At 59.5% G+C, this 13,371-nt stretch overlaps 4 protein-coding genes across 4 annotated transcripts; 2 read left to right on the forward strand and 2 right to left on the reverse strand.

Annotated features, from left to right (window-relative positions):
- Positions 1-479: 479 nt before the first annotated feature.
- Positions 480-5,078, reverse strand: C7974DRAFT_449448 (serine/threonine-protein kinase PAK1). Its single transcript, XM_046145706.1, has one exon. It carries the CDS (start codon positions 4,907-4,909, stop codon positions 722-724), a length of 4,188 nt encoding a protein of 1,395 aa, XP_046000367.1. The 5' UTR covers positions 4,910-5,078; the 3' UTR covers positions 480-721.
- A 1,272-nt stretch (positions 5,079-6,350) lies between these two features.
- Positions 6,351-8,677, forward strand: C7974DRAFT_129414 (Alg9-like mannosyltransferase family-domain-containing protein). The gene is made up of 5 exons (XM_046135338.1): positions 6,351-6,753; positions 6,839-7,069; positions 7,130-7,317; positions 7,368-7,514; positions 7,591-8,677. The coding sequence occupies exons 1-5, from the start codon at positions 6,514-6,516 to the stop codon at positions 8,618-8,620; spliced, it is 1,836 nt and encodes a 611-aa protein (XP_046000368.1). The 5' UTR covers positions 6,351-6,513; the 3' UTR covers positions 8,621-8,677.
- A 56-nt stretch (positions 8,678-8,733) lies between these two features.
- On the reverse strand, positions 8,734-10,933 carry C7974DRAFT_410321 (uncharacterized protein; the record flags this gene model as incomplete). The annotated part of the gene is made up of 2 exons (XM_046143458.1): positions 8,734-10,059; positions 10,928-10,933. The coding sequence occupies 2 exons, from the start codon at positions 10,931-10,933 to the stop codon at positions 8,734-8,736; spliced, it is 1,332 nt and encodes a 443-aa protein (XP_046000369.1).
- Positions 10,934-11,594: 661 nt separating this feature from the next.
- Positions 11,595-12,473, forward strand: C7974DRAFT_304609 (tyrosine-protein phosphatase SIW14; the record flags this gene model as incomplete). The annotated part of the gene is made up of 2 exons (XM_046137989.1): positions 11,595-12,332; positions 12,390-12,473. 2 exons carry the CDS (start codon positions 11,595-11,597, stop codon positions 12,471-12,473), a joined length of 822 nt encoding a protein of 273 aa, XP_046000370.1.
- Between the last annotated feature and the right edge of the window lie 898 nt (positions 12,474-13,371).

Genomic DNA, 13,371 nt, shown 5'->3' on the forward strand with positions numbered 1-13,371 from the left:
AAACAAGTGCACGCGATCGGTGTGCGGCTGGGCAGGAGCGGCAGGAGCGGTGCGAAGGGCGAAGAAGACATGACGGATCAGAGTTCGGCACGGCATGGCACGTTCGAGAGCGAGAATGGTACAAGTGGGCCTTGCAGCACCAGGAATTACTATCACTACCGCCGCCACAAGCAGCGCACCCTCTACCTCGTCGAGGGCCACTGTTAATACAAAAGAGGAGAGAGGTCTAATGCACATTACCGAAACAAGCTAAAGCCCTGCGAACCCGGACACGATGCAAACACTTTGCAACGAGCCTTAGCCTGCGACACTAGGCCTCAGCTCATCCCGGCTCATCTCATCGCAGCTTGCCTTTTCATTCCTTCGTTTCGTCAATCATACGTGCCGCCTTGTCGCCTGAATGTATATCTGATCTTCCGACGCGCCTCGTGCCATGCAAAATGGAAAGCAGAAAATGGTCTCGATGGGTACTGAAGGGTAGTGGCTGGGGCCAAAGGAGATGGATAAGAGAACGCCCGCCGTAATTGAAGTTTTGTGGTGAAACGCCGCGCGCCAGTCCATATGGGGGGGGGAGGGGGTTTATATGTGGTGATGTTGGTGCTGTGTTTATACAATAAGAACAATGGGTATTCCGATATATCATGTGTGCTGTTTCGAGACGCCCGAGGTATGCAGATTCGTACAGAGACAATGATGTGTGGTATGCGAAGTGCAGATGTGCTCAAGCTTCCGGGGTCTGTTCGGCAGAGGCGGTGGCCGATGCGTCTGCCGCACCAGGCGGAGGGATCTTCTTCACGGTGCCGTTGCTACCACTGCGAGCTGAGCGGCGGCGGCTACTCCTGATATCTTTCGAGATATTGGAGCGAGCAAGCTCACCGTTTGAAACTGAGTTGCTCCGTCGAGGTTTGGGCGCGGGCTTTTTCCTGCCCATAAAGAGGCCACCATCGTCATCGCTACTGTCTTCTTCGTCGCTATCGATAGCGTGATCCCCGTCGTAGCCGGCAAGGTCATCGAGAGGAGCATCAAACTGGTTGTGTGCAATCGAATCCGCAGACGCTGTTGGTAACATGTTCGCGAACTGGTCCAGAGACCCGCATTCGTCTGGGACTGACGAGCCAGCGGATGCGACGGATGGGATGGACGGATTCGAGGTTGACTGCGACATGGGCGTGAACTGTTCTTCTGAAGAACAGAAGGCTAAGCCTCGCTCTTGTCCTCCGATAGGACTATTCTCGGAAGACTCTGCGTGATGTGTGCCAAGGTACTCCTCGACCTTCTGATGCTGGCTGACTACCTTTTGACGCTCATTGAATATCACATCGTCTGGGCTGGGGGGACAAGCAGTTTGATCAAGAGCCGAGCCAGGTCGTTGGGTCGTAGATGCCGAACGCTCGCGGCCCATCTTTTGTTCCTGTACTCTCCGACGAATGAACTCATCCTTGGCACGGTTGAATCGCTCATCCGATGTCTCGTGTGCGCTAGAAAGCCAATGAGAGTTCGCGGTATGGGCAGAACGAGAAGAGTTCTGCGACTTCCATGATCCATGAGGTATGTCCAATGTAGGCCCAACTTCGAGCTCGTTGGCAAGCGCCCATCTGCCGGCAAGACGGGACGACAAAGACGATAAAGACGACTGTCTTGATGAATAGTCAAGAGGATCGAGAGATTGTGCATCCGAATAGCTTGGCGACCGACTGCGAGCGATGGGTGAAAGCTCTTTCACGTCCGGCTGATCGACGTGACCGGACGCGTTAGTTGTGCTGAGTGCGAGACTTGGGACGCCATGAGGATCTTGCTCGCCAATCATTAGTCTGTCGATAGAATTATCGAACGACTTCTTCCGGGCGTAGTCTCGGGGAGGCTTAAGCTTGTCCTTGCTCTTCATGCTGTTGACAACCCTACGTGGAAGACCTCCGAACAGACCGCCTAGGTGCGATCCAGTGGGCGTGTCCAACGCAGTCGGAGTGCCAGGCAATGCTGAAGGAACCATTGGTGATGTAGCTCGAGGTTCCAGATTAGCTTGCCGTATGGTATATACAGATGAGATTGATCGATCTTGCAAAGCCGGTCGGTATGTCTCCACGTTTTGCATAGGCGAAGACTTCCTAGAATCGGGGCTATCAAAGTATTTTGCCCGTTCCTTTGCTTCTGGGCTTGCGGTGACGCTGTGAGAAAGAGGATGCTCGCACTCGCGGGATCTGCCTAACATGTCTAAAATTGCGTTGGGAGCTATGCTTCCTCGTCTCGCGTCTTGACTAATGGTACTACTCGAGGAAGTGGTGCTCATACTGGGAGGCAGATCATGCGCAGAGCTCTGTGCGCGACGACGGGAGTTGGAACCGCCCCTCGTGAAGCTTTTGGTGACATAGTCTGTGGCCTTCTTCGCAGCTGACCGGACACGCTCAACGAAGCCAACAGGAACGACGGCTCTTTCCAGATCGTCGTTAGTAATCTCGATCTTGCGGCCTTGCGAAGAACGATTGGGGTCTGTCTCTTCCATCCAGGAGGTGTAGTTGTTAATGCCCTGGAGAAGCCACGGATGCCTCTTAATCTCATGTATGGTAATGCGATGCTCAGACTCTTTTACAAGCAGACGCTTTAACAGGTCCCGGAGGTTGTCGTCGATCTCTTCGTAATCGACGTCATGGGGAGCTCTCCTAGCGTTTGATATTGGCTGCATATTGCGTCCATGAGAATTCGGCCTGGACGTTGCGCGCTCAGAGACAGGCTTCAACCGGTAGCGAGGTATGTAAGGTTCGTCTCCGCTGATGGCTTTCATCAAAGCGAAAGGATTGTTCTCATGAAACGGCACTCGACCGTAGACCAGACAATACAACGTGATCCCCAGAGCCCAGACGTCGATACCCCCGTCTATGTGAGGAGTCTCGGCAGTGAAATCAGTGCGACAGAGTTCTGGTGCGTAGAATGCCGGTGTACCCACAGTCTTTGCTAACTCGATGGCTTCGTCCTCCTCCTGTACCTCATTCTCTGATTGGTCTCCGAGAACCTCATCAGTCTTCTGGCGTCCAAGGTAGGATACTCCAAAATCGCTAATCTTGATACGATGCTCCTTGGTCACGAGAAGATTGGCGGGCTTGATATCTCGGTGAATGACGTTTTGGTAGTGGAGGTATTCAAGACCCAAGACGGTGTCTTTGAAAGCGTCCCAGGCACCCTGAATGGTCATGAGCGGAACGTAGCGAAAGTGTTCTGGTATCCCCTCGTGTTCGCCCTCGGGATGGGAGGAGCTACTCTCGGCAACACTGGGGGTTCGGCCACGTATGAACTCAGTGTCATATGCACCATACATGGTACCTTCCAAGCCAGTCGCAGCCTGCTCTTCGTCTTTGTCATGTCCCAGGGTATGCATCGATGCGCGGAATGCGGTTTCCATAGTGTCATCGGTGTGGGACAGAGGCTCTTGCCGTTCGTGAAACTGAACGCGACTGTGGGGGCGGTCCTCACGGTTCGAGGTGCGAGAACTTCGACCTGCCTCTGAAGAAACATCGTCATCAGAATCACCTCCAAACTCGAAACTCCAGGGCTCGTTGCCGGTGACTGTTTGACGGCGAAGATGGGCTTCTCTTGCTTCGCGGCGGCGTTGTCGGGCGAGCTTCTGGTGTGCTATCCTGATGATGCGCTCGTCCTCTTGTGCTGCTCGGTCGTCGTCGAAGATACCCCCGGCTTCTCGCTGGAAGCGCCGCCATTCGACCAACGTGACCTCGGGGGCGCCTTCGGTCCTCCACTTGACCTCGCCGAGTTCTACGTGCTCGAGCACTATATAGACCTTTTTCTTAGCCGGGTCGTCTATGACCTCGAGTAAGCTGACAATATTGGGGTGTCGGGCCTTTTTGAGAATGGCAATCTCGCGCTTGATCTTGTCCTCGTGGCTTGTGTTTTTGCCCAGTCGCCGGCGCTTGGAGTAGCGATCTACAATCTTGATGGCCACGTACTTGCCCGAGGCCAGGTCCTTTCCGAGCTTGACTTTGCCGTGCACACCGCGGCCCAGCTCGTCGATGATCTCGTATTGATTGACAACCTTGCGGCCGGAGACGGGGTCGTGGGTCACGTCGGCGATGTGGCTCTCCTTCGGTGCTTGCCGGTGGGTGTGGTGGAGCCAGGGGCTCGAGTAGAGGCCGTCGGTCGGCTCCGTCGAGCCAGACGGGATGCGGCGGTTGGGGTCGAAGAGGCCGGGGCTGCTGACGGGGGAGTTGCCGGCGGTGCGCGGAGCAGACTCCATGATGTCGCGGTAGTGGACATTGGAGGCGCCGAACGACGGGATGGCCGACACCGAGTTGGCGGAGAAGTGGGCCGGGTGCGAGCTGCGGGCGCGCAGGATGGGCGGGGTGTAGGGCGTGGGGTACTGCTGGAACTGCAGGGCAGCGTACGACTGGTTGGGGTAGACGGGCCCATCGCGGTGCTGGGCGACCGAGGGCTCCGAGGCGAAGTGGTGGTGCAGCGGGCCGGCGGGGTGGGCGCGCACGGTGGCGGTGCTGGCGGTCGAGATGTCGGAGATGCGGGAGAGGTCGCGCTCGTAGGCGGGGCGGTTGAGCGGGTGCAGCGCGGGCCCGAAGGCGGGCGGCGTGGCGGAGGGGTTGGCGGTGGTGTTGACCGAGGTGGTCGAGGCATTGGCGCTGGCGGCGGGCGACGGGTCGGTCGAGGCGGGCGTGCTGCGCGTGATGGTCGACGAGTACGTGCGGCGGGGCTGCGGCGAGAAGTAGCTGGGCTCCGCGGCGACGGCGTACGAGGGGGCCTCGTGGCGCGGCGTGCAGTCGGCCGGGTCGAGCGGCGGGCGCTGCTGGCCGGGCGTTGCGTCGCCGTCGCCGTCGCCGTCGCAGCCGCGGGGCGTCGAGTGGGAGCGCGCCGGGGCGTCCAGGTGCTCCCCCGCGGTCGGGGCCGGGCCAGTCATGGCGGGCGAGCGCGCAGTCGTCTCAGTTCAGCCGCGCAGTGCAACCATGTCAGGGCCGCGGCGGGCTCAGATTATTCGCGGGGCGCGGTCGGCGGGCGTGGCATGCTGCGCTCGCAGGCCCCGAGTCGTTCACGGCGTGCAGGCGGGCAGCGGCAGGCGGGCGGCGGCGGGCGGGCGGGCGAGTGCTGCGGTGCTCGAGGGCGCGGTCGAGGTGCGGCGTGAAGGCTCCTGCTGCAAACCGGCGGGAGGGCAGGACTCTTGGCTGCCGGCCGGGATGGGCTGGTTGAGAGACACGATCGCCCCAAAGCGGCCAGAAGGGGCAGTGATATGACGAGCGCCCAACAGAGTGGAGCCGCAGCGGCGGGCGAGTTAGAGGTTAGAGCGACGCGGCGCGGCGGGGCGCCAGCATCCAACAAAGCACGGCGGCGAGCTGCCAGGCACGCAGGGCTCGCAGCGGCACGGCGCAGGCAGACGGCCGACGGCAGACGAGCAGACAGGCCGGCAGGCAGGCGGACGGGCAGGCACACCAGCAGGCACGGCGACGGCGGACAGAGGGAGTGCAGCGCGCCGTGTTGAGCAGCCCGGCCTCATCATGTACTGCTGGCCGGCGCTGCCTCCTCCCCCGGCGTGCGCTCGCTGCTGCGGGCCGGCGAAATCACATACATGCCAAGCCCCAGCCAATGCGCCCGCGCCGTCGCATTGGCTGGCGCGCCCCGGCCCTCACCACCTCGCTGGTGGCGCACTGCGAGCGTGCAGCGTGCAGCGTGCAGCGTGCAGTGCAGGCGTGCAGCCGTGGTTCGCTGCACAGCCGTCGGCTGCGATAAGCGCAGCCTGCGGTGGCCTGCCCGTCGTCCTGCCTCGCTGCGCAGACGTGCCTGGCGCTGTTGGGAGCCCTTCAGCGTGCGTCTGCAGCCAGCAGCCAGCAGCAGCCAGCAGCCAGGGATGGTGCGATGGTGCCACGGTGCCTTTGTGCCTCGCCGGCCTGCGCTGCAGCGCGCGCGCTCGTCACAGCAATTATGGGCCAGCCGCGATAAGAGCAGCGCGCGCTGGCCAAGGCGCCGAACCTTAAACCTCCGTCTGCGAGGATGCGACACCCCAAGAGCCCCCTGCACGCTGACGAGCAGGCCCGTGGACCCTCTCGCTGCCCCGGATTTTCCAGGGCGCAACAACGCTGCGCTCTGGCATCTGCAAACTCGGTCGCTGGACCGCTGGTGTTGTTGAGGCCGCCCTCGCCGCTGCCGCGCGCACACCCGATGCTATTACCCTACCATTATTCATCGCTGCCTATCGTGCACTCACAGACCACCGCTCGGCCAGGTTGCACAGCGTCGTGCCAGGCCAACCTCGGAACAGACGAGCGTGCAGTCTAGACGCCGGCCGTGGTCTATCGTGAAATACCCAGACAGGCATAGAACGGATCATCAACTTCTGCACTCCCGACACAAACGCTCTGGTGCAGCACGCATTGGGCTGGTGCATCGTGCCAAGCCTGCCTGCCATCGTGAGATTCGTCACCCTCTGCATCAAAGTCCATCCCTCGCTTGCCTGTCCACACCCGCCCGCTTGCTCGTGCTCGCTGCAGCGGCCTCCGGTCTGATCGCCCAATGTCGCCCGCCAGCGACTCCGCAGATGCCACGACTGCCGCCGCGACTGGTGCTTCGCCAAAATCCCAGTCTACCAGCTATCGTGACTCGGCCCTCGGCGTCTTCGGTCTGCTGCTGGCTGTCCGCGTCGTGAATGCATTGACGCTGCGCACCTTCTTCCAGCCCGACGAGTTCTTCCAGTCGCTCGAGCCTGCATGGCAGCTGGCTTTTGGTGAGTCCAGCAATGCGTGGATCACTTGGGTAACCCCCCTTCGCCCTCTGACAGTCCTATCTATCTGGTTCTGTGGGGGAATTGCCTTGCAACGCTCCGTCTCACACTGAGCAGGAGTGGAGAACGCAGTTGCGGTCGTCCCTGCATCCTGCGCTATTTGCAGCCGCCTACCGAGTCGCGGCACACTTAGCAGACCTCTGTGGCGCGAGCCTACCTGTCAAAGCCGAACTACTGCTGTCAACGCCCAAGGTTGTCCAGGCTGTGTCCGCTGCGCTACTCGACTGCTACACTTGGAAACTTGCGGAGAAAGTGTACGGTCGACGCAGTCGCACAGCATTCGCTACTGTATGTTGTCACCCTGCAAATATGCCTCAATCTCGCATGTCTGATTGCGTGTTACACTAGCTCGCACTATCTGTATGCAGCCCGTGGCAGTGGTTCTGCTCAACGCGGACGCTGTCCAATTGCCTTGAGACCGCTATCACCTCCGTCGCCGTCTACCACTGGCCTTGGCATTGGACAGCATCCAGCAAATCCCAGGAACAAGGCAAACCATCCGCTGCAGCCCAAGGCCATCTCGACTCTATCTTGCAGTGAGCCGTCACCACAACCCACCTATGATCTTGAGCTTACGCTGGCACAGATTACGTTCGTCACTGCTCCTGGCGGCTCTTGCGTGCATACTGCGGCCCACAAACATCCTCATCTGGCTACCCATCTCAGCTCCGACACTATGGCACGCCCCGAAGAAGATGCGGTATATTCTGATCCGTGAGATTATACTATGCGGGTAAGTAGGTGTTCATGCATGCGTCCGAATATGGTCATAGGCCCAGCCGTGCCTGAACATTGACTGACTGATCCAGATCGTTTGTGCTTGGCTGTTCAGTACTGTCTGACAGACTCTACTACGGCACCTGGACTCTCCCTCCCTTGCAGTTCCTATATTTCAACATTGCTCAGTCTCTGGCTGTTTTCTATGGCAGAAACCGCCCAGATTACTACTTCACTGAGGGTTTACCGCTGCTGCTGACCACAGCTCTGCCCTTCGCCGTGATAGGCCTGTGTCAGTCTTTACAACCCCCGACGCCTCCTAACAATGCACCCCCAATTAGCCACGGGATTTTGACCCGCCTAGCATGGACGATACTCATCATGACCTTCGCGCTGAGCTTGATCTCGCACAAAGAAGTCCGGTTCCTTTACCCCATCCTACCCTTCCTGCACGTCATATCCGCGCAACCTCTGTCACGCTTCCTTCCAAAACGAGCATCACTATCGCGTCAGGCCCTCATCGGTCTTCTTCTCCTCATTAATGTTACAATCGCCGGCTACGCCTCACAAACCCACCAACGCGGCGTAATATCCGTCTTGCAATATGTCCGACATAAGCACGAGGCACGCAACGCGCTCTCCTCCTACTCCTCCACCCCATCCACGACGCTCAACACGACGGTCGGCTTCCTTATGCCCTGCCACTCCACACCCTGGCGCTCGCACCTCGTGCACCCCGCCATCACCGCCTGGGCACTGACATGTGAGCCGCCCCTCGGCATCCCCCTGGCCGACCGCACCCACTATCTCGATGAGGCCGACGCGTTCTACCTCAACCCAGGCCCTCGGCGCTGGTTGCGCGACAATATGGAGGCTGTGGCTACCATATCATCGGCGGGCAGCCGCTCCGCCCAATTCCTGGCTGCCCAAAATCCGAAGTTTAGAGCGAAGTATCGCAGAGCCTGGCCGCAGAATCTGGTGTTCTTCGAGGCGCTGGAGGAGCAGCTCGGAGAGGTGTTGAGAAATACGAGGTATAAGGAGTGTTGGAGGGGGTTCAACAGTCATTTCCATGATGATGCAAGGAGGGTGGGGGATGTGGTAGTCTGGTGTCTGGACGAGTGAGGCGTAGAGCACTTGGGTGTACGATACATGTAGAGTAATGACCTCATTGAGGGCTTCGCAACTTGGTATCTGAATGTCGCAGAAGGCAGTGGAAAGCTCATTGACGACGAAGACTAGAACAGCGCCTTGCTAGCGACACTCAGCAGCCACGCCGCATCCTGCCACCCGCCCGCCTCTTGTCCCTCCGGCGGCTTGGGCACATCGATCCTGACCTCGCCGCCTTCGGTCTTGTCGTGTACCTTCAACGCACTCGCAGCAATAATGCTCTCGCGCTCCATCTTCCTCCTCTTCGCCTCTACCTCCCTCAAAAGCCTCGCCTCATCCTTGGTCAGATTCGCCGGCTGCACTTGGCCCTCCTCTTCATCCTCGGACCCCTCGCCGTCCTCTTCTACAGAGAACAGCGACCACCCAATCAACGCATCCACCCAGCCGCCGAGCCCAAACCCACGCTCCCGCGCCAACCGCGCGATTTCCTCCTCATCGTCCAGGCCCTCCTCGTCCGCCTCGACAAAATCAGGCTCGATGGCGCTCTCGTCGCCCTCGTCCGCTCTGAACTCCAGCCCGTGCCGCCCTGCCATGGCGAGCTCAACCCGCGACCCAACCCGCGACCCACGCCGACTCTGCCGTGCACTCGGCACCCGACTCGCGGCGCGCGACGCCAGCCTACTCGGCGCCCTGCTGCCGCGCGGCGAGAAGGTGGGAAACTCGGGGCCGTCAGCAGGCTCGCCCGACAGCCGCGCGACGAGTCTTGCGTCACGCAGGGCGAAGGCGTCCGGCTCTGGAGCGCCCACTAGCGCGGTAGAGCTCTCGCGGCGCACCAGCCAGCCCTGGCCGCGCGCGTCGCGCGTCTCGCCCGCAATGACAAGCCCGGCACGGTGCAGCCAGTCGTCGTTGCCCTCGCTGGTGTGGTGGCGGCGCAGCGGGAGGGGGGCGGTGTGCTTGCGCGTGTGGTGGCGCGCGTGCTCGGGGGGCGCCGGCTCGGCGAAGGAGACAGCGGGCAGCAGGGCGGTTGTGCTGTGGGCCTTGGGGATATCGCCGGCATCGCGAGGGTCGGGGCGCGGCGGGGCGAAGTAGGTGTCGTAGGCGTAGGGTGTGCGGCGGCCGGTGCGGGACGTGCTGCGGCTCTGGCTGAGGCTGAGGATGCCGGGGGTTGTGGGGGCGGATTTCTGCGCAATGTACGACGTGCGCGGCGTGTCGGTACTGTTGGCGTCCTCGGTGGGGGACGGCGGGGAGGAGGCGTCGAGCGGGTACTTGGAGCTGAGAGGTGCGAGGGAGAGGTTGTGGAGGTTGGGGTACGAGCGCCGTGACCGCGATCGCGACGCCGAGGGCGAGCGTGACGTGTCCATTGATGGTGTGTTCAGGGCGGTGCGCCGACAGCGCAGGGCGGCTTGCTTATAGCGTCCGCCGTCTTGCGTGGAGTGACCGAGGTTCGATAGCAACTTATCGCGATGCAGCACGGGACTCTGGGGAAGGCGGGGCTAGTGCGCATGCGGCGTAGTGGGTGATCGAATGATGTTTCACGTGAAAGCAGCGGGCCGTTGCCAACATGACAGGCAGTGCAGCGCGGTGGAGCGAGCCCGTCGTCGCTCCCCGGGCTGCAGCGAGATGGCCGGGACACAAACCTGACGCTGCGTGCGCGCGAGCAGCCAAAGCCTGCACTGGTACTGCTGGCCTGCAAAGGCCGAGGCTGGCGGCCAGCCAGAGGCTCAGAGCAATAAGAGCAGCGCCGGCCAACACAAGCAGCGCCCAGCGCCCCGTCCAGACACTCACTGCCAGATTTGCACGCGCGAGGCTGCAGCTAGGCGATGCAGTTGTACGACAAGTCGTATCATATGCGTGCGTCAGTGTGGTTCGAGCGAGTCAAACGCCACGGACCTCGACGCAGCTGCAAGAATTTTCGGTGCCTCTCAGTCCGGTACCGTTGAGACCGGCGTCATGCCACAGCGGGGTGATCAATGTGAAGCTCGACGCGAGCCCCTTGGCGGGCGCCCTGCCTTTTTGCCCTGCGGACGGAATGCGTGCACGCTCGCTGTGCAATGCTGCGCACGTGCTGCGTTGCCTCCTGGCCGTCCAGAGCCTCATTTGTACAAAGCTGCACGTCGCCAGAACGGGCGTCGAGGCTTCTCCCAATTTCCACTTGTTCCTGCACAAAGCGTCTTAAGTCCGGATGTGACGCAGGTATCCGCTTGGCGAGCTCGACTTGGGCCAGTGCCCGCCTATCGCATAAGTGGTCGGCTCTGCATGGAACTGCTAGGGTGAAAGAGCCAACCCTGGAACACCGTCCTCCCACAACACCACTGCACCCACTCTCATAAAATATACCGTCCCCCTTTCCCTGCCCGTTGCCGACTGCTCGCTACCGCTTCTCGCGCCCACACGGACACGCACGCGCCAGCGTTGACGCCGAACACACCACCTCCACCTCGCACACCAACACCATGAATCTCGCCTCTTCGCCCATCCGCAAGAAGCAAATACAATGTCTGCTTTAACTTCGAGCTGACCGCAGAGTGAGTGCCCCGCACTGTTCCTTTGCGTTGTTGTTCACGCCTGGCTTTGGTGGTTGGCGCGACATTATCCACCTTCGTTCGCTACGCGTTGACTGTGGCATCGTGGACGCACAGTGGTTCGCGGACCCTGATGATGATTCTCAACTTCTGAACCACAAATACTGTTCCGCCTGTTTTTGACTTTGCTTATAGTCTTTCTGTCGGCCTCCGCCCGGTTTCTCTGCACACGACCAATTTCCCCTTCTGAAACCACTACTCCACACGCACACGACCACCCTCACACGACTTCAGCCCCCGTCCAGAATCAAGAATCCGATTCTAGTCCCAAGAAGTCACCCACAGTGATCGGATTCGCGCAACTCCTTCAAAGCAAGGTTTCACTTTGCAGAAGACAAACGCTGAGCACCAGTCTCCTGCACCACCTAAGCATTACGAATCATCCAATTCGCTCCTCGCATTTTACGATGGCTACTCCAGGAGACAGCAACAACAGCGCTCCTACCGAGCCCTATGCTGCTCAGTTCACCATGATGGACAAAGTCAGGGAGTACCTGGAGGCGCTTAACGTCGCCGTAAGTGACAAGCTGACCCGTCACGCGGCCGACGTTCACCACGAAGACCTCCCACATGAGAATGCCGAAAGCTCGGCGGCTTCGACTACCGAAACAGGCACCATCACACCGTCCTCTGTCCGATCCGTTGTGCCTGATCGCCTAAACATGCGCATCCCGCCCCTGAACTACGGTGCTGTCGTCCCTGGAAGTATCTACCGCTGCAGCTATCCTCAGCCCGAAAACTACGAATTTATCAAGGACCTTAAAATCCAGAGCATTCTGACCCTAGTACCAGAGCCCATTGCCCCTGAGTATCAGAACTTCATGGATTCCGCTGGCATACAGCATTTCCGCGTCCATATCCGCGCAAACAAGGGCCAAGTCCGCATTGACTCCTGCGAAATGCAGCGAGCCCTGCGCCTGATCATGGACCGCACCAACCATCCCATCATGATCCACTGCAACAAAGGCAAGCACCGCACCGGTTGCACCATTGCCTGCTTCCGACGCATCTGCGGCCTCGACCTCGACACGGTGCGCGAGGAGTACCACACGTACGCGGGCAAAAAGGCGCGCTTCCTCGATGAGGTCTTCTTCGAGACCTTCGACCTCAACCTCGTCATGTGGATGGCACGACAGGAGAAGTGGGTCGGCGGCAGCGTCGAGTGCGGCTCTGGGCTTGAATGCAGCCACGTGCATGAAGAGGTTGCTGCCGTTGGTGTTGCCGCGCCCCCCTCACCGCCCGCCACACCTGTTATGCGAGTCGCGGCGCCAAAAGTCCTGGCATAGCAACAGCTCGGCCCCAGATCACACCTTCCTTCTTCTCTTTGTCATCGTGTTACGGCATTCTCCCATGAACAGGATAGGGCGTACCCCATCCCTTCACCCTACTGTCCACAGCGGACTATTCTTTTTTCACAGGCGTTAACGGATAAAAGGATGTCTCGATGCATCGGGATACAGGCATTCGGCGTTTCAATCAGGATCGGAGTGCGCTCTCCTGCATTGCGGGGCGTTTTTGCACATCTTCTTCTGGCAAGTCTACGGCGCAAAGGCCAGCGGTAGATGCCGTTGGTCGAGTGCTATTGTAGCAATTCATTTCTACATCTGTAATTACGCGTGTGCAATGTGTATCTGAGTGCGTAGGTTCGTGTGATGTTTGATATGGAAGGTGGATATGGGTGAAGAGGGGTCCTGAGATGCGGCCCCTGGACTGAATTGAACCTGGGCTCTCATGTTTCAGGAAACCCGGCAGACAAGCGAACTTCACGCCAACTAACTTTAACACAGGACTTAGCTATGATAACACCTAAATCTAAAATTCATCAAAGTGTTACCTAGGTATACGATAGGTAAAACAGTTTCCTATTAAGTTTTCTTATGTTTTCCTAACTTTACTAGTGCATAGTAGAATATTTAGCTCACATCGTAACACAGGAGTCCACTGTTTGTCCTGCAACGTGACAGCGTGGGGTCTGGGGGGTTGTTTCGGGCCTGAGCGGTCACGAGACGGCGTCTCATCCTGTCATGATCGGGTGGATGAAGAAGGACAGCCATGGCCTCACGGACCACGAAACCCCACTGGTTATGCTTTGCTTGCAGCTGCTGGCTGTGTTCTTCCGAGCCGATAGTGGAAGGCTTTTGTATAGTCGTGATGCTGCTCTGTCATGGTAGCGATGCGGGGGAC

The sequence above is a fragment of the Boeremia exigua genome (assembly GCF_020726555.1).
Source record: "Boeremia exigua strain MPI-SDFR-AT-0100 chromosome Unknown C7974scaffold_3, whole genome shotgun sequence".
NCBI classification, from domain to species: domain Eukaryota; kingdom Fungi; phylum Ascomycota; class Dothideomycetes; order Pleosporales; family Didymellaceae; genus Boeremia; species Boeremia exigua.

Excerpts from the sequence above, each read along its gene's own strand:
- C7974DRAFT_449448 (XM_046145706.1), bottom strand. The coding sequence starts at position 4,909 with ATGACTGGCCCGGCCCCGACCGCGGGGGAGCACCTGGACGCCCCGGCG.
- C7974DRAFT_129414 (XM_046135338.1), top strand. The coding sequence starts at position 6,514 with ATGTCGCCCGCCAGCGACTCCGCAGATGCCACGACTGCCGCCGCGACT. Across the intron at positions 7,070-7,129 it reads GTCGCACAGCATTCGCTACT|CTCGCACTATCTGTATGCAG; the intron begins GTATGTTGTCAC and ends GTGTTACACTAG. Across the intron at positions 7,515-7,590 it reads CGTGAGATTATACTATGCGG|ATCGTTTGTGCTTGGCTGTT; the intron begins GTAAGTAGGTGT and ends TGACTGATCCAG.